The sequence below is a fragment of the Magnolia sinica genome, chromosome 7 (genome assembly GCF_029962835.1).
Source record: "Magnolia sinica isolate HGM2019 chromosome 7, MsV1, whole genome shotgun sequence".
NCBI lineage: Eukaryota > Viridiplantae > Streptophyta > Magnoliopsida > Magnoliales > Magnoliaceae > Magnolia > Magnolia sinica.
The window spans coordinates 95,262,681-95,284,856 of record NC_080579.1 but is presented as its reverse complement, the minus strand read 5'-3'; the positions used below and the strand labels follow the sequence as shown (position 1 = coordinate 95,284,856).

Sequence of the window (22,176 nt, the reverse complement as noted above, 5' to 3'; positions counted from 1 at the left end):
TATTTGTGGCCTTTTGTCATCACGCCCCATGTGACTGGCTTTCTCCTTCGGGACCGCATTCCGTACATGTGGGCCCCACCTTTTTGTGATTCCCCACCATCTGTCTAGTTCATCCTTCTGGATCGGGATGCTGTACAAAACTTCCCAACTGAACAAATCCTAGCCGTCTGGACTTTCAATAAGAAAAGGAAAGATGGACGGCGGTCCAGATGCAATGGAAAAAGGTCACCCATTAGACGGCTGGATTGTTCTGGAGATTTTATTTTTTTTTAAATCAGGTGCCTATCCATATTGGGGCCCATCAGATGAATGAACTGAAACAGCGAAAGATGGATAAGTCTAGCCCATTTGAAAGCGCTGGAGACTGGGCTGAGTATCATATAAGCCAGCAAATCAGATGAGCATTCGGTTCTTTGATCCGGGTCGTTCAGTTAACGGGACCCATGATGAACGGTCATGCTACATATCTCTCCCATTGAAAATCTATACCGACCGTTCAGCAGTTATGGCTCGTTGGCCAAACCGTCCATTTGTGGGCCACTCAATAGTATGGTTTGAAGCACCCGATGGAAAGATGTTTTTGAAGCATGGCCCATACATCCGGAAATATTCAGCATGTAGTCCAGCTGTGATGGAGAGTTCTGATCACCAACGTCCAATCTTGATGATCCTAACCGATTGGATGATCTTAACCATCCATTCAAAGGACCCCTACATGCCATGTGGACCATGAGTGAACATTTTATTCAGTCCAAATGAGTTGAGTCTTCTAGTCGACCTGACCCAGCTGGACATCGAGTCGAGTTTTTGAGTCTTTGATAAATGGGTTCATTCACAACACGGTAAAATGCATCACGTGAATGACACGCATGCATTGCCTAGCATCCAACGGAAAATCTCTAACACTGAGAACCTTTTCTGCAATCCCATCCTTCTCTAGTAAGGCAGGCAATTGCAATTTGGTAAATTTCCACCTTATCAGATGAATGGCTTGGATAGACCATGGGCCCCACATGTACAAAACTCAGATCCCGTTCATTGAGGCCAACTTCCCCATTGCTGATGAACTGACAACTTTCCTGCTGTGAGGCCCATGGTTGCTTTATTTGAGCCATTAATCTGATGACCCTTGGTCATGGATGGACCATGCACCCAAAATCTCCTAAATTGGAAGATCCTAGCCATTGAATTTGTGTTCCTTTCTCTATTGAATTTGGATCTTATTTGTTGGTTGCATGCATGCCTTCTTAATCATGTATTTGCACACAAACAATGGAAATGTTTAAGAGTTTACCAATGGAGGAGTTTTGGTGGTCATGTTCTATCCATGATGGAGCCCATCAGATCAATTGCTTGGATAAACTAACCATGGGCCCCACATGTACACGACAGTTGGAAGTCCCTCGAATATCCGCCCTCCAAGCTATGGCTCATCCAAATGCAAATTCAAAATAATCAAATTGCAAGAATAGAACTGAAATTGGATGCGGCTACTTTCTCATTATAATTGCTCAGAAACATCATAGAGTTTGTTCATCACGAAAACCCCCATTGTCTACGGAATTACTTAATTCCCATGTAGCTCATCCATTCTCTTACATTAAAAAAAATCCTCCCAGAAAAAGGACATTGAGCAGTCCAAAAATTCTAGAAATGGGGGCAAAACAAAATAAAATACTTTCTCACCTCTTCTGTTTCTTTAAAGGCGTTGATGCGCTGTCTGTCGGTAACCACTTCTTGGATCGCTTGCTGCCATCTGTTGTCAGTTTACTAAGTGAAGCTGCACTGTCGGGCGCAGGAGGTTTTTCCCATTCTTTGCTCTTTTTACTCGTGTAGGCTTTCTTATCCTTGCCATGTTTCGCAAATGTCTTGCTTCCATGCTCGTCCCTGGTAGCAGTCGTGCCAGCAGAATTGTCCTTCTTACGGCACTTCGATGCAGGAAAACCCAGTTTCGACATTGAAATCTCGAGACCTGGGAAATCCAAATGAGAAGACGGTGCAGGATTGGAAGCCTTAAGGCATTGGTCAATCTCCTTTCTCATCTGCTTCAGGTTATTCTGCCCTGCCACCACGTGAGAGCGTTGAATGGTGGGGAAGCTTTTGTTTTGGGATTTTGTTTCTGAGCCAAACACATCAACGAACTCTTTGTAAGCATTCTGTTTCGATGCCTGCTTTGATTTCCACTGATCAGGCCGTGCTGCGTATCTGCCATAACCCAAAACATACATGAGAAAAAGGAATCAGCACAGAAAGTCACCTGCAAACCAATGTTTTTTTATTTTTATTTTTGGAAAGGACGATATTTGGAAGTGCCAATCTGCAAACATCAAACATAAGCAGTTCAAATGAGCCAACATCGCAAGCTCCTGGCTGTTCATGGGTGGACCCAAGGTGAATGCTCCCTAGCCCAAAAATCAGGACAGTCCATTCATCAAATAGAAAACACATCTAGCCGAATATAGACCAGTGGTTTTCTTTTTCTAACCATCCTTTTCTTTGTGTGCGCGCCCCACCTAGAGTGGACCAATCCGATGTTCAGGCAAACACACACATTCACTGCGACGTCCACCTTACGAACAGCTATGATCTTGCACACACCCTGAGTTGGTCCATGTGGAGCAGCTTGTTTTGACATTTGCATAGGGCAGTTGAAAGCAGCACGTTCCTGACGTTTGGAAGCTCACCAATTTAACTGGAACTCGGCCAAGTTAACTCAGTAAGGCTCCCAAGTACTAACAGGTTTAGTGAGGAATTAATGCAATCAAGAAGATGCAACATAGATTAAAAAAGAAGAAGACGAAGAAATAAGGATTGTGGGAAAACCCAAACAATCCACTGGCCGAGTGCTAGTGATCACAGCCCCTTCTCTCTTCTACTGAATGGAACCAAAAAGAACAGATGAATTGCCCATTAACTCATACCTTGACTGAGTTGCAATCTCGCAATCATATTTTAGTATTTATTGAGTTCTCAAATTGCTTGAAACTACATGACTGTCATCTACAAGTTCACCATGTGAGCCTAGCCTGTTTATAATTCAGGCCTCAGCCAAGCTAATGTAATCAAACAGCCAAGCAAGCCACTTGATCAAAGATCAGAGAAATCCGATAGTTAATGTTGTCTTGATTGATGAATTGGACTAGATTCATGGTCTAATGATAAATCTGATTAAATCAACAGCCAAATTACATTGTTGTTCTAAGGGGATCAATCAGATGAATCTCAAATTGATAGTATTTATAGTTTTTAGGGCATGGATTATGTAAGAATATCCCTTCTTGTATTTTCGTCACTCTTTTGGTGGGCCACTTTTTGGGCATCAAACGATGTCAGAATAACGTGAAATTCATCCCCTTTGATAGGCAGTTGAGGAAGGTTTCAAACAAGCCCGAGATCATGCAATTCCATGCCGTTTGAGTTACAACCAACTTACAGAAGGCCCATAGGGTTGTGAGGAATGTCAACGGCATTTTTAGTCTTTCCAAAGGCTTTCTTTCTTTCGTTTTAAGCTTATATAAGGCTATGCTTGGAAAGTTAAAAAATAAATACATAAATAATAAATAAATAAATATAAGGATATGCTTGGACAAGTAAAAGCTTGATGATGCGTTGGAAATAATAAGTTCTTTGAGTTTTAGTATCAGCTTTATCTAAAGCTTTTTTTTTACACGCGCACACACACTCACGCTGGTGGAATTTCACCACCTATGGGTACTCAAACCCTTGACCGGGAATTGAAACTCCTGAGAGTGTACCACCCGGGCAAGAGTTTTAGTATTTCTTTGATTTAGAAAAAGATTTGAAGCAGGGGCTATTGTGATCTAGTTTAAGACAAAGATAGTTGGGTTCTTCCTCACAATCTTGTTTTTCTTTTCTTCGATCAATTTGCATTACTAGCTCAGTCTGGCACATTTATTTATTGCACCTACCTGCAATTCAAAGCCCATCCAATGGAAAAGACAAAAGAGACTGGACATGGCTCTAGCTGGCTCCATAGCGAAAAGCTCTAAAACCTGGGCCAGGCACAGCCCTTTTAATTACTGAACATAAAAATGAGGCCCAAGCTTGGCCCTTGACTGGCCAGAAAGCCTGAGGGTACAGCCTCATGCCCCATTTGAAGGCTACCTAACTGTCATAGATAAGCTACAACCATGCAGACACACAAGAACACATTGCAATTTAGCTTACCCATTGATATCTAGCTTCTTTAACAGGTATGGGCCATGCTTGGTCTTGGAAAGCTCAGCTTGCAGAGCAAACAATTCCGATGCTATTGCCTCTCTCAGCGACAAATTAGTAGCAGTGAAGCACTTCTCAACCGTAAATGAACCAGAAGGATGCATTGAAAGCTCTCCAAATTTACCCCTAAGTCTTCAAAGAAAGAAAAACAAAATAACAAAAGAATTAGAATTCCAATTGCTTTCCCTAAGCATGTTCCCTTGTGAGGAAGCTAACATGGATGATTCTACTATCGACTGCCAAAAGTGTAAAAGCATTTGATCAGTGAAGTGGGAACTTAAACTATTTGAAGCAACATTGATGGTTGACCCAGAAATTGTCCGAGTCGGGGGCTATCAACAGGCTGGGTTCAGGACGGTCAATTCATCATAAGAGCGTAAACCATAATTACAGGTTGGTAAAAATAACAATCCAGATCACAAATGACCTAAATGGAAAACATGATGATTAGTTACTTAAAGTAACAGTGCTCCCTATAATGGGTTACTAATATATATATATATATATTCTCTAGGAAAGATGGGTTTCTAACTAAGGTTGTTAACGGGCACCAAGTTGACCCAACCTGATTTTAATGGGTCCAGGTCATTTTTTAGGACCTGTTTAGAAATCGGGCTGGGTTCATGTCTGTCATTTTGGACCCAGTTAAAAATCGGGTCTAGTTGGGTTCGGGTCAGGTCCTCCATTTTGGACTGGGTTAAAATCGAGTCAGGTCTAGTTAATCTCACTAGAAATGTTATATATTAGATATGCATTATATATTCTAGCAATATTTTACTAAGCCATATGCATAATCAAGAGCTCATTTACACACCATGTGGCAAAGTGGCACAGGTGTGTGCGATTTAATCCATCCATCAATTTAGGCCCAACCATTTAAATGCCCTTATTTGACACGAACCAACCCACACCTCGCCTTAGTCTAGGTCTGGGTCCTAAAAACAACACTCGAACAAAAATGGACCAACCTGGTGAGACCCAAACTGCAACAAACTGGGTATAGGTACCCCTAGGATCCGACCTGAACCTGACTAGTTAACAGCCCCATTTCTAATAACCAAAGAGTAAATTTTTGAGATGTTTTCAAAAGGATTTATTGCTGCATAACAAATATGTTTCTAAAGACTGGGTAAAAAGAAATAAACTTCAAAATGCAATTTTGTAACTTACTGGGCAATTACTTTGCGCTTCTGTTTCGTAGAAGCGTCAGAACAAAGAAAAGATTCAATAACTCTGCCTCCCCCAGAATCTTTTGCAGCTTCAAAAATATTGGCGGCTTCCATGGATGTAAGGCTCATGATATATGGCTGGATGAACTCCTGTTGGTATGACCAAGAAATGAGGGCATAAGATAATAGTTTAAGTTGTCTTTGACTAGTGTAAAATAGTGTATGGGTACGCTCTTGATAACATAAAAGCAACGATAGCAACTCCATTGATGCCAAAGAATAAAACTTCAGATTAGTTCTAGATAATAAATAACTGAAAAGCTATCAGCTAGAAACACCAGATTAGATTTCCTGAGCTCCACTAAGCCCACACACCACCTCGACACAGCCATATGCGCCAACATAGCATGTGGGTCGGATATCTGAGCTGTGTATCTGGTAGGCCCCACTGTGTAGATGACCTGGCCAAGAGATCGACAGGCCACACATGGATGTTGAATGTTGGACCACTCATAATTCATTAGAAACCATCCATTGTTTTCACGAATGTGGTCACATGCTGAGTTGACTGGCTTGATTTTTAAGCCATCTACAGTGGGGCCCACCTAATGCATGACCTGGATGTCCACGTGTAACGCTGTGTGTGGGTTATGGACATTGTCAAAATTTTGAAAATGATGCCATCCTTAGTTCCAAGAGAGAAGGCCAGGAGCCATGATTACTCTACAAAATGGAGTACTCTGAGATTCTGAGAAATGGAACTGAATTTGACGTCAAGCACGTCAATGCTTTCAGGCAAGTACAAACAGCAGCAAAGAAAGAATCAACAAATCAAGCATGACTGGCAGAAAGCTATAATTAGCGATAGGAGTGCAACTCGGGCAGGTTCTTGGGTTGATGATTGAGGATCAACCCAAGCCCAACCCAACCTCCAAGGGATCCAACCTGCAACCGCCGACCCAACCTGAACTGATCCAAATACATGTGATTATTCCCAACCAGATGTAACATGACTGAATTTGTTCAACCCAAACTCATGACCCGAATTTTCTCAACCTAGACCCAAACCCAACCTGAATTCAAATTGGGTTGGCATTTCCCAACCCAAACCCAGCCCAAGAACCTTGACAAACCAACCCAACCCGACCCAAACTCAGGTTAGGTCAATCAGGCTTGGACCCTGAACCCAAGTTGCAGCCCTAATTAGCGATATAAGAAAATGCATTCCGTTGCCAAAAGTCAAAGTAAATGAAAATAAAAGAAAAACCCTCATTACACAACTCACAAATAGTAGGTTTAGTGAAGACAGCAAAATTAGCATCGCCAACAGAGTTCAGTACTGACAATATGCAACTTAGAGGGAAACTTTAAAAGAATATCAAAATTTTCCACGGAGAAAGCACAAACTTTGATAAGGAAAGTGGCTGCCTCTTGATTCATCAAATATCAGTGAGGGAATCTGTGAAAAGGAAACAGAGGTAGAAGCTATGTAAATGTCACAAGCTCCAACGGTGTGATTTATAATTTTTTTTTAAAAAAGAAAAAGAAAAAAAGGCAGAGTTGGCTGTATGGTTGACTTAGAAGAACAAAGGGAAAATATTTTCTAGAAAAAATCTAAATATTGGTGGCCAGGATCTTCCAATCTGGGAGATTTTTGGGGCATGGTCTATCTGTGGTGTAAAACAATGGAATAATGTTCTGGATGGACTAAGCATAGGCCCTGCTTTTCACAACTGGAAACCACAACCAAATTCAGGCTTAGGCCAATCTCAGCAATTGAAGAATAGTCACTCAACAATTCAAACTATGAAAATGATGAAGATTGCAAGGGATTTGGGTTATAGGTCTAAGATCTTAGAGCTCTTCTACCAAGAGGAGGTTATTGAGTATGCCTCGGCACTTGGGCTTTGAAACATAGCTCCAGTGACCTATCTCAAGGAAGAAGATCTCTCGGATCTTCAGAACATTTCTCTTTTCTTTGCAAAATTCCATAACAAGAGCGACCAAGAGGAGCCATTGAAGATCAAGATCATCAAGACTGGAGCCACAACACATTACCACTAAAGATTCTTCACTTCTCTGTCATTCTCTTTCTATTGTTTTCTGTTTTTCTTATTTCCTTTCAAAATCAACAAAATCCTGCAGATACTGGACAAGAATTTCACATAGACACTGAGTAGAGACCGCTTTTGCGGGCAGAAAAGGGTGCGTATCACCTTCCTTCTCTGTCACCGGGGCTTTTAGTCAGTGTCTTTGGTTTGCACACATTTTTGGAGCATAATTTCCTCGAATTTTGGTTTCCAACCCCCCTCCAATGCTTGATGTTTGGATTGAGTTGGTAGCAACTCCTAATTCATCACTTCCCAGCTAAGCTGTATGCCTGTATGATTTGAGTCCGCATTCCAGGACACCTTTATAGTATCCCATAATTCCTCGATAGTTATAAAGGTGTTCTCATAATTTATTTGGGTGTAGTCATGTAGAAGACATTCTCTTAGTTTATTTGGATCCTTTGGCTGTAGAACATTCAGGTGAGACAGGAATTCTCTTTTAGCAGTGATGCATACCCCAGGCTCACCATGTGTTGAATATGTGGGATGTTTGCTATTGATTTTGGGGCCTAATCCTAGGATCAGTTGCTGTTTTTGGCGGGTATTAGTTGATGATTTTGCTATTCTTTGAAGAACTTGTGAGCTGATTCTCTGGATTTGCATAAGCTATTCTTAAGCAAATAAATTTGATAAAAATCTCTGTAGATTTATTGTTACAATTTTGGATATATATTATTGATATGGAATTAATCTATTAGTTGGAAAATCTTGTTAACGATTTATAAGGATTTTAGGATGTCTTTAAGATATATAGGGGTTGTTCTAAGAAGTAGAGGCACTCGACTTTTTAGAGCTTTTAGGAAATTGTTATGCAAGTACTTGAAACTCATGCAAGAGTTTGATACCAATAAGTTGTTAATCCCTCTACTCGATACTCTCACATGGTGTGCATTCTTCTCTATTCTAGCTATTTGGGTATCAAAATCCTGTTAATTCGGTAACCAGATTGCATCAGCGAGTATTAAGATATCTTGGAGATTGTTTTTTGGGCCATTAGAATTGGAGGGACTTTCCAAGGGCTATCTGATGGGCTAGCATTGGCAATTGCTATCCATGGCAACCACGCGCCCTTTTCTTTTTTCACACATGAAGGAGGGAAGCTAAATTGGAGGTGGACTTTCTTGAACAGAAAGGAGCACTTAGGACCAGTGTGACAAAAATTACCAAATTATAAAATACCATGATAATGTCACAAGAAATACACTAAATGATATTATCGCGAAATTTTCAAATATTGGCAGACTTTAAGATTTTAAACTACCACAACATTGTAGCGATATTAACTTGAAAATAGAAGAAAATGTTAAGAATTTGTTATATAAATATATATTTTAAGTTTAAATTTATTTAATAATTTAGAATAAATATCTAGTTTTTTTTGGGTGAGATTTTTTCCGATAATATCCTGAGAAAGACCTCAAAAATCTGAAAATCTCCCAAGAAATTGGTGCGAACAAGATTCGTCACCATTCTTAGAAACTACCTCTATTTTTGGGTTCTCAATTACCTTTGTTGATAATCATACAGCCTTTTTTGTTTTTCTCCAGCTCTTGTTTTAATAAAATATTACTGATCACAGAAACAAAACAATGTCTTTTTTTTTATAGGTAAGCATGGGCTTGAACCTGAGAACTCAAATGTTCCAACGCACTCTGTCTACCATTGAGGCATGGGATTGAACCCATAAAATGGTGGCATGCTAGTGAAACACTCAAGTAGGTTTAACATTGAATATTGATAGATCGCAAACAAGACCAACTTAAAAGAATCTAAGTATGACAGGGACTAGTACCAAAAGGAGAAGTGGTTTTCCTGTTATCAATAGCAGACAGTGAGAAGCATCATTGACATAACTCCTAAAAGACAATGTGCACCAAAGAATGAATAAACCAATCTTTAGTCCTAGACACAAGGAACAAAGTCATCCTTGTAGCAATTACCAAGCCATTACGCTACCTATTAAAATATGCAAATATTTCACAAAAGCAAACAAAAATCTTAAAGGAAACAAGAAAGAAAGGAAAAAACAAATTAAATAAAAGAATTGATCCGAAAAGAAATCAGAAAGGAAGTTTCAACATACAGTTGAATATTTAAAAATGGTTTGTAACATTAAGCAACCCAAAGTATGCATCTTTTCACCCTTTCCCCATTTCCAGCTGGACTTTTCCTCACAGCGGAAGTAGCTCTCAAGAAATAGAAGCCGTGGAACAATGCAGCTAGGAGATTCTGGCTCTGAACGTACTGCAGCAGCAATGGCCAGACAGCACTACAAAACAATAAAATAAAATAAACAAGAATTAACAACAATAATAAGGCATTGATTCGAAACTCAAAGAGTTTTTATTCCTGAACACAAACCTGTACCTATAGATTTACATTTTCATGCTTACTGAACATGGTTTGCAGTAATAATGAAAAGTGATGATGATCGAATAATGCAGAATGACAAATATAGGCACATAAAAAATTTAAAAAATAAAAATAAAAAACAACGCTCAACCCTAAACTTTCCTATTTACATTTACAAGACAACAGTTAGGGCCTGTTTGGTTTTCCAATTACAACAGTAAATGGTTGCAAGTGGGTAATGATTAGTTACTCTTGTAACTGTGTGGTGACATCACTTACATTTGAATGTAATGATTATTATTTTTTTTGGCACTTTCGGTAAGGATTTTTACCGCAAGGATTTTTTTTCCACAAAAAAGACATTGACTTTTTCTGAAGTAATTAAAAAAAAAAAAAAAACCTGTTTTGGAAGATGAACTGACCAAAATTATCCTTTAAAAAAAAAGGATGCAAGTGGAATCAAGCATTGAGGGGCCCACTTGATGTGTCTATAACATCCAACCAATCCCAGAGGTGCACCGGTGCACCCCTTGACGTTTTTAGAAGCCAAAATAATCTTTTTTACAGGGAGAACTGAGCAAAATGCTCCCTGTTTTTTGTCTATAGAAGTTATCAAATCAAGCATTTGAGGAGTCCACTTGATGTGTCTGTGACATCCAACCCATCCAACAAGTGCACCACCATCATGATTAGACGACCCAAAAATCAGGCTGATCCAATGAAAAGGTGGACAACATGTGAAAAGTGAAGGTCTTGGATGGTGTACATTTTTTTTTTTTCTGTGGTGATTGGTTTGGAAAGCTTCTTTGCTTTTGGTTGTCTTTGCTTTGTTTGGGTCATCAATTCATCATGGTGGGGTGCACCCATTGGACGGGTTGGATGTCCTACACACCACAAAGGCCTGACAGTGCTTGACCCCACTTCGTAGAAAAATAGATGAAGGCCATTTTGGTCATTTCACCCTCCAAAAAGATTGTTTTGGAACTTTCTAAAAGTCAACGATTTTTTTGGGAAGATCAGAAATATTGAGCTTTTTTTTTTTTGGTAAAGATCCCTTTTGAATAAGATTTGAAAGTTTTTTACTATGATTGAAAGAATCAACTGCCAAAACCAATATTGTCAAGAAGTTAGAATCTGAAGTAATGGCAATGAAAATATACATGAAGCCACTGGAGCATCACCCACCAATATCACCGTTGTTGATTGGGATGGCGTCAAAGGGTAAACCTAGATGCATCCAAAAGGAGATTATTTACAATGACATCAGGTGAACTACTCCATATTTGATACTGATTAGCAACAGATTTGGACAAAATATCCACAGCCACATTTGCTTCACAGAATATATAATGAGATGCCCATCCATTCAGTTGCTGGAGGAGGTTCTGCAGCCATGGATCAACCTTCTGAAGTCATGGCATATCATGTCACAATATGAGGAAAAGAATGTAAACCAAATAGCAGGGGTCGAAAAATTAAAAAGATGGCAAAGTGAATATTTCATAATTCCATTAATCTTTTGAAGTGCTCTGAGGCATTGTGAAAAACAAGGAACTGCAACAAAAAGAAAAAAGAAAAGGAAAAAAAAAGAAGCTATGTAAAAGCATATTGACCCCAGCCTCCTCATTGAAAGTCCTTCACGTGGGCAGATGTAAAAGCATTATGATTTTGAAGTAAAACCATTTAAGAAATCATCTTTGGGAAAATAATAGAAAAATAGCAATCAAAGTAGTTTAAAATTGATCGTCTGCCATTACTCACTTCTGCAACCTCAAAAACATAGCTTCCATCAGATGTACAGAGTTACAATCTGTGAAGCATTAAATTATAAACACATGCACGAGTGTGCACACAAACACAGAGAGATGGGGTGAAAACCTCGTGTCCATGTGTATGAAGCCGTTCACAGGCAGCTAAGACAGAAGCAACAACTCCTGACTTTCCAATCTCTAGAAGTTCCTTTATTTTTTGACCAAGTTCCTCCCAAATCAAGTCCATCTACAAAACAGATTGAAAAATTTGTGAGGAAATCGCCAATCATTTCTCACAAAAATAAATTATTCTTCAGTTTCCACTCATGTGCACCTGAAAGATAGTAATAAAATATCAAGAGGCAAAAAACATTTTACACTGTTTTCTAAACTCGCATCAAAATAAAAGAGACCTTGTTTATTAATTGCATTCTGAGTATGGGAGCTCCATGTATTACTAGATAGCGAAGCAAGTACAAAGGATGGTCAGGAAAGCGAACAAAAATAGTGAAAGAAGTTTTACAGTCACATAGATTTTCTTTTCTTTTCTTTTCTTTTTTGGAAGATAGTCTTATAGTTGCATGGTTCAGAATTTAAATCAACAGTTGTGAATTATCTTCAGGAGAAATAATTGGTCTGCTCTTCAATTTCAGATAAATGAGTTCAATGAAGAACTAAAACTAAAAGAATTTAGGGCTGTTAGCATATGCATGCAAAACTCAAGGTTAAAAGTACTACATTACAGGTCTTTATGGAAAACTGAGCCTCAAACTATTACATAAAACATGACGTCCCATGAAAAAATGCCTACTTTTTCAGCAGCCTCTACGCAAGCGAACAGATCTTATCAGAGATGTATATATAATCAGCAATGTTGTCAAATCGCATACGCCATTGTATGCGATCAGCATATGCTGTTCGCATATGCGATCGCACAATCGCATATGCCATGGCATATTTTTTATAAAATAATAAAAAATTTTAAATTGAAAAAAAAAATTAAAATGAAAAAAATCTAAAAAAATAGGAAAAACTTGCCTAATTAGTACACATGATTGGATTGAGTTATTTTACTTATTTCATTATAGTTTGAGTGTTTCATTAAGTTGTATATTTAATTACTTATATTATATTATATAAATTTTAACAAAACAATCAAGCTACATTAAAAGAGAACTAATTATTATCAACTTTGAGCAAAGAAATTTTACTGATAAATGGATAACTTGAAACAACTTACAAGTTATAACTTACAGCTTAATTTACAAAAAGTAAGCACAACTTATAAAATACAAAAAATAAACATACTTGAAGTAATTGTAGAGAGATTAGAGTAAGAGAGAGAGTAATAGATTTAGAGCTTTGGAGTAGAGAATAGTGAAAATGGAGGGGATATGAGTGCCTATTTATAGGCAAAAGTTCTCCAAATTGAAAAAATAAAAAATAAAAAAATTGATTCCACTTTGATTATTAGGAAATATGCGATCGCATATTTATCGCATATAAAAGTATGCCATGGCATACTTGCCAAGATCGCATATGCCATCATGGCATATGCGATTCGATCCACAATATGCGCATATGCGATCGCATTTGACAACAATGATTAATCAGTACCAGTAACCTTACCTAAAAGAATGGAATTGTCCATCATGGCTCAATTAGGACTTCAAAACAACATAAGAAAATAGAAGGAAAAAAAAAGAGCTCCAAAATGAATGGAAATGTCATAGCACATACCTGACCTTTCGATCTTGTAGAAGAAACTAATGCTTGGATAACAAAACTGCCACACTGATGAGAGGATATTTCGAATAACGACCCTTTAAAAACTTTCATGAAAATCTTATCATACAAAGTCTCAGGTGCCACTTCCAAGACAACCTATAAAAATCAGTAAAAAAAAAAAGAGTCAAATCATTTCACTTCCCAAAGGAAAATAATACCAAAAGCAGTTTAGTTAACTGAAGGGCTTAAAAAGTTAAAAGGTATAAATACATGTAATCCAAGCAGTTTGATGCCCAACAGGAAATGGAAAACAAATTCTTTTAAAAACCACTAGGTTCCTAGACTAGAATCAATAGTAAAATAACACATCTTTAAGTATGTGTGCCATTAAAAAAATAAACCAAGTGCTAATTCTCAACAGAAGCAACAAACAAGAGGCACCACTAAATAATGTCCGGTATAAATCACTACCATGTCAAGATCTGAAATCTGCATGTTTCAAGGTCTGAACGGAGTCATGAATCATGATTTTATGTAAATCATGGCAATATTTATAAAAGAAGTGCAGTTCATTGTTATCAACCATGGCAGCTGAGGAGTTCACTTGCAGCATGCCAGCATCACTAAAGGCCATTGATGGTGGGTACACCATAAGCAAGGTTTTAAGTCACCATCATATCAGTCATAACGGTCCATGGTTGTTACTGTAATGAGTGACCCATTATAACAGCTATATAATATAGGAATTTAATATATTTTTGTATTTTCATTATTTTATAGTGAGTACAATGCCACCCCAATTAGTTGGTATAAGTCTTAGATGATGATGATTATGGCTGTTTAGAGAAGGGTGTTGTCCATGTCATGAAGGTTTTTTTAGGGGCAAGAAAAGGAACCCTGGCAGAGCCTTAAGTTGCTGTTGATGTTCTCAACAAAGTTTTTAATACCCATTGTTTTTGTTTTCCAGGGGGTGGCTACACTATAAACATCAAGATTGTGTTATTGAGACTGATAGCGGCTGCATAACTGCTTCCTGCATTTAAAAATAAAAAATATCAACGCTATTTTCCCATGGATAAATGGTGTTGCAAGTGCTCGTTTTACATCATTTCTATAATCATGACCAGTATCAGAGTTATTCGAATTATATTATCTTTTACATTGTTTCAATAATCTACATTATGATGTATTGAAAACTAATGCCAAAAAGTAAAAAAGAAAAAGAAAGAGAGAGAGAAGAAGAAGAAGAAGAAGAAACACCTCCATTAAATGGCTATAAGCAGTATCCTTAAGCAGATCACTAAATCCATGCACTGCAGTAATTTCTATGAGCTTCCCTTCTGCATCGTTTTCCTCACGGCAGCCAAGAAGGACAGGAATTACATGTAGCAACTCTTGCTCATCCCCTGCTAATAACTTCAAAGCAGTCTGCCAAAGAAAAGCAAATCTCAATCAACGCATCGGTACAGATTAACATTTCTGTACACAATTGTGAACTCAATCAAGTATTCAAGACTTAGTCATGTATTCAAAAAAGATAATTACGTGGAAGAAAAACTTGCAAAATCAGATGATAGAATCTTTTAAGCTCGAACCAGAACAACTTAGTTCTGGGCTGACTGGGACTCGAGTTCCCATCATGTCTGAGTTGAGTTACGAGTTTCGAGAACTACAAAAAAAGATGCAGCTGATTGACCTTGACAAAAATTATGCAAATTTTGAACAATATGCATCCCAACTGTATCGATCAATATAAGAACCATATCATGAAGCAAAACACGCTAAAATAACCGGAAGGCTATTCCCTAACCTTGAAAAGGAAAAACCAGTAAAACGGCAAGGAGTAGAAGGGTTATAAGTGACATGCCTGCAGAACAAAGCTGCTGTAGTTGTTAACACACAGATCTTTGATGCTTTCTTTGGAATATTGGAACATGCCCCCAACAAGAAATTTAAGTAAATGTGGAAATCCCAGCTGAGCATTTGGTGATTGATATCCACCTGATTTGGGCGGCAGCTTGCTGTTCAGGCGCTCTGCTAGAATAGTAGTTGATTTTGTAACATGAAATTCCTCCAAAGATTCGAGTGGTGTTCCTTTGCAAAGACAAAGAAGACTGCGAAGGACATGAGATCCATATCGATCACACATCACATCAACAGAACTAACAACAACCACCTGTCAAGAAATAAATAAATAAAAAATAAATGAAAACCAAATCAGTCGATGAATAATCAACAATTAAAGGCCCATTTGGACGCCCTTTGTCAAAAGGAGGTTTAAAGCATGCCTTTTCGGTCTACTCAGCAAAAACCAACTGAGTTGGTGTTTCCTATTTTGTCAAGTAGGAGATGAGATAGGGGTTTGAAAGTGCATCCAAAAAGCACAAATTCAATTGCCGTTTGGATCAAATGATATTTAGGCCTCAAATGCCCCTTCGGAGGGTGCGTCCAAACGGACCCTAACAGAGAGGATCCAGTGGTATGAAGTTTATCTCAGTTAAGAAGCACACTTTTTCTGTACATGGGGCACATGTAAGGGAGCTGAACCATTTATCTAGTAGGCATGCTATGTCTAAGTTGTGCTGCAAAAAACATCGGTTGGTGATCCAATTCCCAGTCACTAGTTGGACTGTTTGAGGATTACAAATAGGCAGTTAGGAAAAAGGGAAACCAACAGTCAGGGTTCACTCCAGTTGGCGGATAGGATTTTCTCCCTGGAAGGATTTTTGGTGCATGGCCCATCTGTGGTGCAAAATGGATGAACACTTCAGTACATGTGCACCAGGTGTACAGAGATTGAGTACTTGATAACTGATTTAGGTATTGGCCTTTAACACTAGATACTTCCTAAATACTAATATGGGTACCTCGCATATCTTAGTTAAAGTCTCTTCAATGGAAGCATATGCCTCTTCGTCCTGAAGATGTAAAGCTAAAGACTTGAGAGCTGTCTCGGCCACGTGAGATCCTGACTTATCCATTGCAATGAATGGAAACTCCTTTGCACAACTTAATAGGAAACTGCAAAGCTGGTCTAGGTCACAGCCTTCAAGAAGAGTTTGCAAAATACGGCTTAGAATCATGTCAGTTGCAAGCTCCAACTCCTTCCCCCTAGTTTCTTCCAAGGCATTGCCACATACAACAGTCCTCTCCTCTAACTCAATTCCACCTCCTTCAAAAAGATTTGCAATTTCTGAGAAATACTTCGCGGTTTCCGGGTCAACCCTTTTCCTATGTGAATTTATTAAACTAATCAGCACTATTAATTAGCCATATCCAAAAAAAAACAATGAAATTGCTTGCTAGGAATTAGTAAATATGCCAAACCAAAACAAAAGTGCAATCATGAGTTTGAGCTTTCACGTGACTAAAAAATGCTGAAATTCAGGAACTAAAAGCAGGAACCAAACCTGAGAACTGGTTTTTGTGGCACAGATGGAGTATGACGCTTTGAGGATTTTTGAGCTTTTTCATTTTTCTCGGGCAACCTCCCAGACAGAATTTCTTTAGAATAATCTTTGTCCAAACCATGATGTTCTTTCCTAGGCCTTCTGTTCTTACCCTTTTCCCTTCCAGCGTGCTTAGACAGGTTATCCTCCCCAGCCATCTGAATCGTATCAGCTAAATTGTGCTGTTTAGGTTTTCTAGATTGTAGCACTTTTGAACCGAAACAAGCCATGCCAAAAGCCCCAACACAACTCTCGTACTATGAACCCTGCGCGGAAGAAGCAGCAAATGTTTCAAGTTCCAGGAAAAATGAAGCAGTGAAGGAACCTTTTATATAAGATGAATTCTGTTGGTTAGAGAAAAAAAGAAAAGAAAAGAAAGAAAGATGAATTCTTTCAGTTGGGACTTATTATTATTTTTTTTAATCAATGGGACTTGTCTAAATATTAAAACAAAAAACAGAAACTTTTGACAATAACTCCCTGGCCGTTTAGATGCCTGTAACTTTTGTAAAATGTAAGAAAGTTACAGGTGACTTTCTTACAGTTTGTGTTTGGGGGGAGAAATGTTACAGGTAACAAAGTCTCAAACTATAACTTTCTATCAGGTAACATTGCAAGAAATGTAACAGAGGAATTAGGTGTTTTTCAAGTCACGGGTTATTTTGTTGCTTTGTTAAAGGCAATGGCTATCCATTTCGAATTTGAGAGAGAGAGGTGGAAATGTAGCGGCATTGAAAGTGCACCTACCTGCTCTGACACAACGTTTCCTTCTCCCTCTCTCAGCGTCTCCTTCTCTCTCTCTCAGCGTCTCCTTCTCTCTCACTGCTCTAGCAAGGTAAGCCCTAACCCTTGATTGTTTTTCTTTTTTCTTTTTCCTCTTCATCATTTTTTTTTTTACTTTTGCGTCAGTGCGGAACGGGGAGCTGTTTGGCCAGGGGGCGGTTTCGGATCCCTGACTGCGGGGCCCACAGTGATGTACTTTCCTTACATCCACACCGTCCATCCGTATTAAAAGCTCAGTTTAGAATATGTTCCAAAAAATGTAGCTGATCCAATTCTCAAGTGGACCACACCACAAGAAACAATCTTAACTGAATCCCTACCATTAAAAACTTCATGAGGTCCACTGGAATATTTCAGTTGATATATGCCACACGTACCATTTCTAAGTTCTCGCGTATCACGCGTCACACGCAGCCAGAGTATCAAATAACTCCCTAAAAAAAAAATCTGACTGTAAAAGCACGGCGAGAGGATGAGCAGAGCGGCTTAATTATCGGGTCAGATCATGTTTGGGGTGGGTCCCACTTACGAGCATCCCAGCTTGCACATGCAGTATCAATCCAAATCATTAGAATTCCCATCTGCTGAAATGGAGTTTTGCATATATTCTGGTGAATTTTGTATATATTCTGGTGCAATCAGTGAATTGTATAACCCTAGAAAATGCATTTACAAGTTGCCTATTCAATTCATCGCAATTGAATTCAATAGTGCATCCAAACGGTGCCTAAAAAAATAATTTCAGCATTTCAGCTAAAAAGAACCTTTAAAATGTTGGACTACTGCAGAAGCTTCTACTTCCATATCAGAAAGAAAATAAAATAAAAGCTCTGAAACGATATGTAGAAGAGAAAAGAAATGTACGGTAGGGCTTACTGTCGTTGGCTGTAGGAAAGAAATCCAGCCGTCGATTTTCTCAAGTCAGCTAGAGTGTCTTTGCTTCTCCGGCCGCGCAAAGGAGCATTTCTCCTTCTAATTATATATGTCTGTATTCCTCTTCCGCTATCGCGGCAAGAATCTAACCTACGCCCGCTGTGCGTGCGCACGTAGCACACGTGTAGGATATCCTTCGCATCCATCGGGTACGTCAAAATGGAACGCATATTGCGTGGGGCCCACAGTGATGTTTGTGAGAAATCTATTCCATCCATTCTTTTTCCGGATCATGTTAGGGCATGGCCCAAAAATGAGTTAATTCAAGAACTCAAGTGGGCCGGGCGATGGGAAACAATGAGAATTGAATGTCCACCATTGAAACATTCGCAGGGCAACAGAAGTTTTAGATGAGGATAATGTTTTTTTTTTTTCTTCTTCTTTTTCAGTTCATCTCAGCTGGAATGACCAGACGAACAGTATTATAGTTTATAAAAATCACAGTGGACCAAATAAGTTTCAACAGTAGGCATTTTCCTGCCCACTTTTTCCTACCGTGGGCTCACTTGAGTTTAGATATGTTTATTTTTGGGACGATATCCTAACATGATCGGGCAAAACTGATTAAGATAAACACAATAGATTTCTCCCAAACATTATGTGGGATGGGAACGGGTCGGTTTAGGTTGCTTCTCATGCGGGTTCAAATGGGTAGTGGTTAGTGAGGCCTGCATTGAACCTAAAACTATAAACAAATTAATAGACAATAAATAAAAATACATGAATATGATGCATGTATGTTTCTATGTGGCATGTCTCTAGTCCTATATTCCATTCTTCAACCCGAGTTTGGATGCGCCGGGTTGGCTCCAGATGATTGAGCCTGATGCTGGTTACAATCTAACGGGTTGGGTTGGGGCAGGTCTGTTGGGCTTGGGCTTAATGAATTTTAGATGGCTTGGTTTGGACCATGAGATGGTTATGGGCCGGTCGACTTCGGGCTGGGTTGGGAGCCAAGCCTTAACCATTGGACTACGGTAAACCTTATGACATGTGTAAGGTTTCAGCTGGGCTTCTGGACTGAAGCATAACTGGTTCCAGCCAGTGAAATAATGACCTGAGTCCTGGGCCAGACCATCAAGGAATGCTTGTCCTCAGCCCACCAATGTCAAAACAATTCAGGGCAGGCCCTGACTCGATCCTTTGAGCAGATAGAAGACGGTACCCAGACCATGATTGGCAATTACCCAAGTTAGAAAGGGGCGGTGGGTGTTGGGTTAGGTCGTCCAAGAAGAATATGCATGCAACACACCTCCAGAAAACTGTTGGGACCATATGTTTGGAGCCCTGAAGAGTCACTATAATGGTAAGTTGTTCAAGTAACAAACATTAATTAGAGATCTTAGTTTTCTTAGTCCTCAAGCGTGTAGAGCCATCCATATGCAAATACACTTTCCAGAATTGCATGCGTACGTGAGATTTGAGCTGTCCATCAGGTGGGGCATATTCTGCCTCAAAATGTAAACCGTTGCACGTTTTAGGTACTTTGGGAAGAGTTTAAATGTAGACTGTATGGTGATGAGGAAAGATTTCAAGTTCTCATCTATATATATATATGTTGATGCAAATGTCCGGTTCCTCCTCTTGGACCTTCGTGTACCTGCGCAAAAAGGGGACAAGGGAGACCCTGGCTTGAGCAGGGGACCCTCCGATGCCAAAGTCAGGCCTGGATTCTGGGTCTAAGAGTATTGAGGAGCTTTTTAGAGAGAATTTCTTTCGTACCTTTCAGGGTGATCGGGGTCCCTCTTTTATAGTTGTTGGGGCATTTAATCGCACGAGGATTCTCTTCCTGATATTGTGCGCGGGATCTTCTCATAGCATCACGGAGATTGGGTTGTGCTCATCTGGAGCCTTCATCCGATCCCGTGAGCTTCAGGGTTGGAGATCTTATCCCAAGATATCCGGGATGAGGCTTGATCTTGCGATGGCCGATCTGGTAAGGTGGTCCGCCCGATGCATACCCGGAGTGCTGATGAGTCGTCCGAACCGACTCAATCTTTGTCGTCGGAACCGACTCAACCTTTGTCGTCCGAACCGACTCAACCTTTGTCTCGGTTTTGCGAATCATGCCTCGGGTTTGGCACATTCTTTGGTGACCCGAGGCATTAAGTCCGAATCTGCGGACTTATATTTTTTGTTCCCAACATATATATATATATATATATATATATATATATATATATATATATATATATATATATATATATATACATATGTATACATATATATACACACACACACTTGCTGTAGGTGCATTTTCACACCGGGTGAGGTGGTTGAGATGAGAATGGTCATGGGGAATTTCACTGTACATGTGAGATACTGGAGATCTTAACCGATTTGCCTGGGAAGACTTTTTTTTTTTTTTTTGTGAGGTTAGCTTGTTAGTACACACCCATGTCAGTACACACACTCCATGTTAGCCACCCCCACTAGGGATCGATACCAATACCTCAAGTGTTGAAACGAGGTATCTCCACTTAGTCTGCTAGTTGAGGGATCTGGGTGTGGATCCGTTTATCACGTGGCCCACACATTTAGATCTATTTATCTGTTGGATAGCTAAAAATTTTTGAAACCAAAGGCAGATCTAGTTGTCATGTGTCTCTGAGATTGGATCCGTGTATAACCTGGGCCCACACATTCAGACAGCAAATGATCTATTTATCTGTTGGATAGCCAAAATTTTGAAACCAAGGACAGATTTTTTATTTTTTATTTCCATATCCTGTAAATGGCTTAAATGGCCAATTTATAGCCTATCTAAGGACTGTTTAAACATAATACAAATTAAGAAATGCAATCAATTTGCAATTTTAACATCTGTCCATGCAATTGATATTGTAGTCTAATGTTTGCCTTTACTTTTCATTCATCAACTAAAGCGTACTATCTCCGGTCTTGATGCATAGTTAGTAATAGAGGCAAAGGGTCTTGATACATAGCTTAGTGGTAGATATCTTGCCTTTCAATTTTGGAGTTATAGGTTCGTGTGAGTGTGTAAACAAAATGATATCATTTTTTAAATTTTTTAAAAGTTAAATAAAGAAAACAAGTTTGTCATTAGTGTAAAGGGCTTGCCACTATTATAACATCTTAAATGACAAATTTGGATGGAAAATAAGTTTCTTTTAGGACCCGTTTCGATTAAGCCTCAAGGTAGGAAAATGTTAAGGAAGAGAAAAAACGTGACATAAGTGAGAAGCAAATTACTGAAGAGAAGTTTTGAAAAATATTTTTCCTTTCATCACAATTCCTTAGATTAGGGAAAATGTATGTATGTAAGGGCCTGTTTGGCCGGGCGGATTAAGAGGGATTAGGACAGATGGGATGGTAAAATCCCGGGATATGCCAAATGAGCCAAACTGACCCGGTGAACTTGTCCTGGGATATAGCAAACCAATGGATCCTAAACCAATCCACTGACAATCACCATCATTACCTTAAAATCCATCCCATCCTTCCTAATCCGTTCAATCGTGCCTGGGCGTGTTTGGTTGAACGGATTGGAAGGGATTGGGATGATAAAATCCCGGGATATGCCGGTTGTGCCAAACAGATTTGGTGAACTTGTCCCGGGATATAGCAATCCCATGGATCTTAAACCAATCCATTGACACCACCATCATTACCTTAAAATCCATCCCATCCCTCATAATTA

At 39.1% G+C, this 22,176-nt stretch overlaps 1 protein-coding gene across 1 annotated transcript; it reads right to left on the bottom strand.

Moving 5' to 3' along the window:
• Positions 1 to 1,471: 1,471 nt before the first annotated feature.
• LOC131251810 (pumilio homolog 23-like) lies at positions 1,472 to 18,600 on the bottom strand. The gene is made up of 11 exons (XM_058252770.1): positions 18,459 to 18,600; positions 16,761 to 17,065; positions 16,218 to 16,581; positions 15,218 to 15,526; positions 14,611 to 14,778; positions 13,363 to 13,506; positions 11,750 to 11,869; positions 9,603 to 9,788; positions 5,410 to 5,558; positions 4,189 to 4,371; positions 1,472 to 2,205 (listed from the first exon to the last, which is right to left on the bottom strand). The coding sequence occupies exons 2-11, from the start codon at positions 17,027 to 17,029 to the stop codon at positions 1,683 to 1,685; spliced, it is 2,415 nt and encodes an 804-aa protein (XP_058108753.1). The 5' UTR covers positions 17,030 to 17,065; positions 18,459 to 18,600; the 3' UTR covers positions 1,472 to 1,682.
• Between the last annotated feature and the right edge of the window lie 3,576 nt (positions 18,601 to 22,176).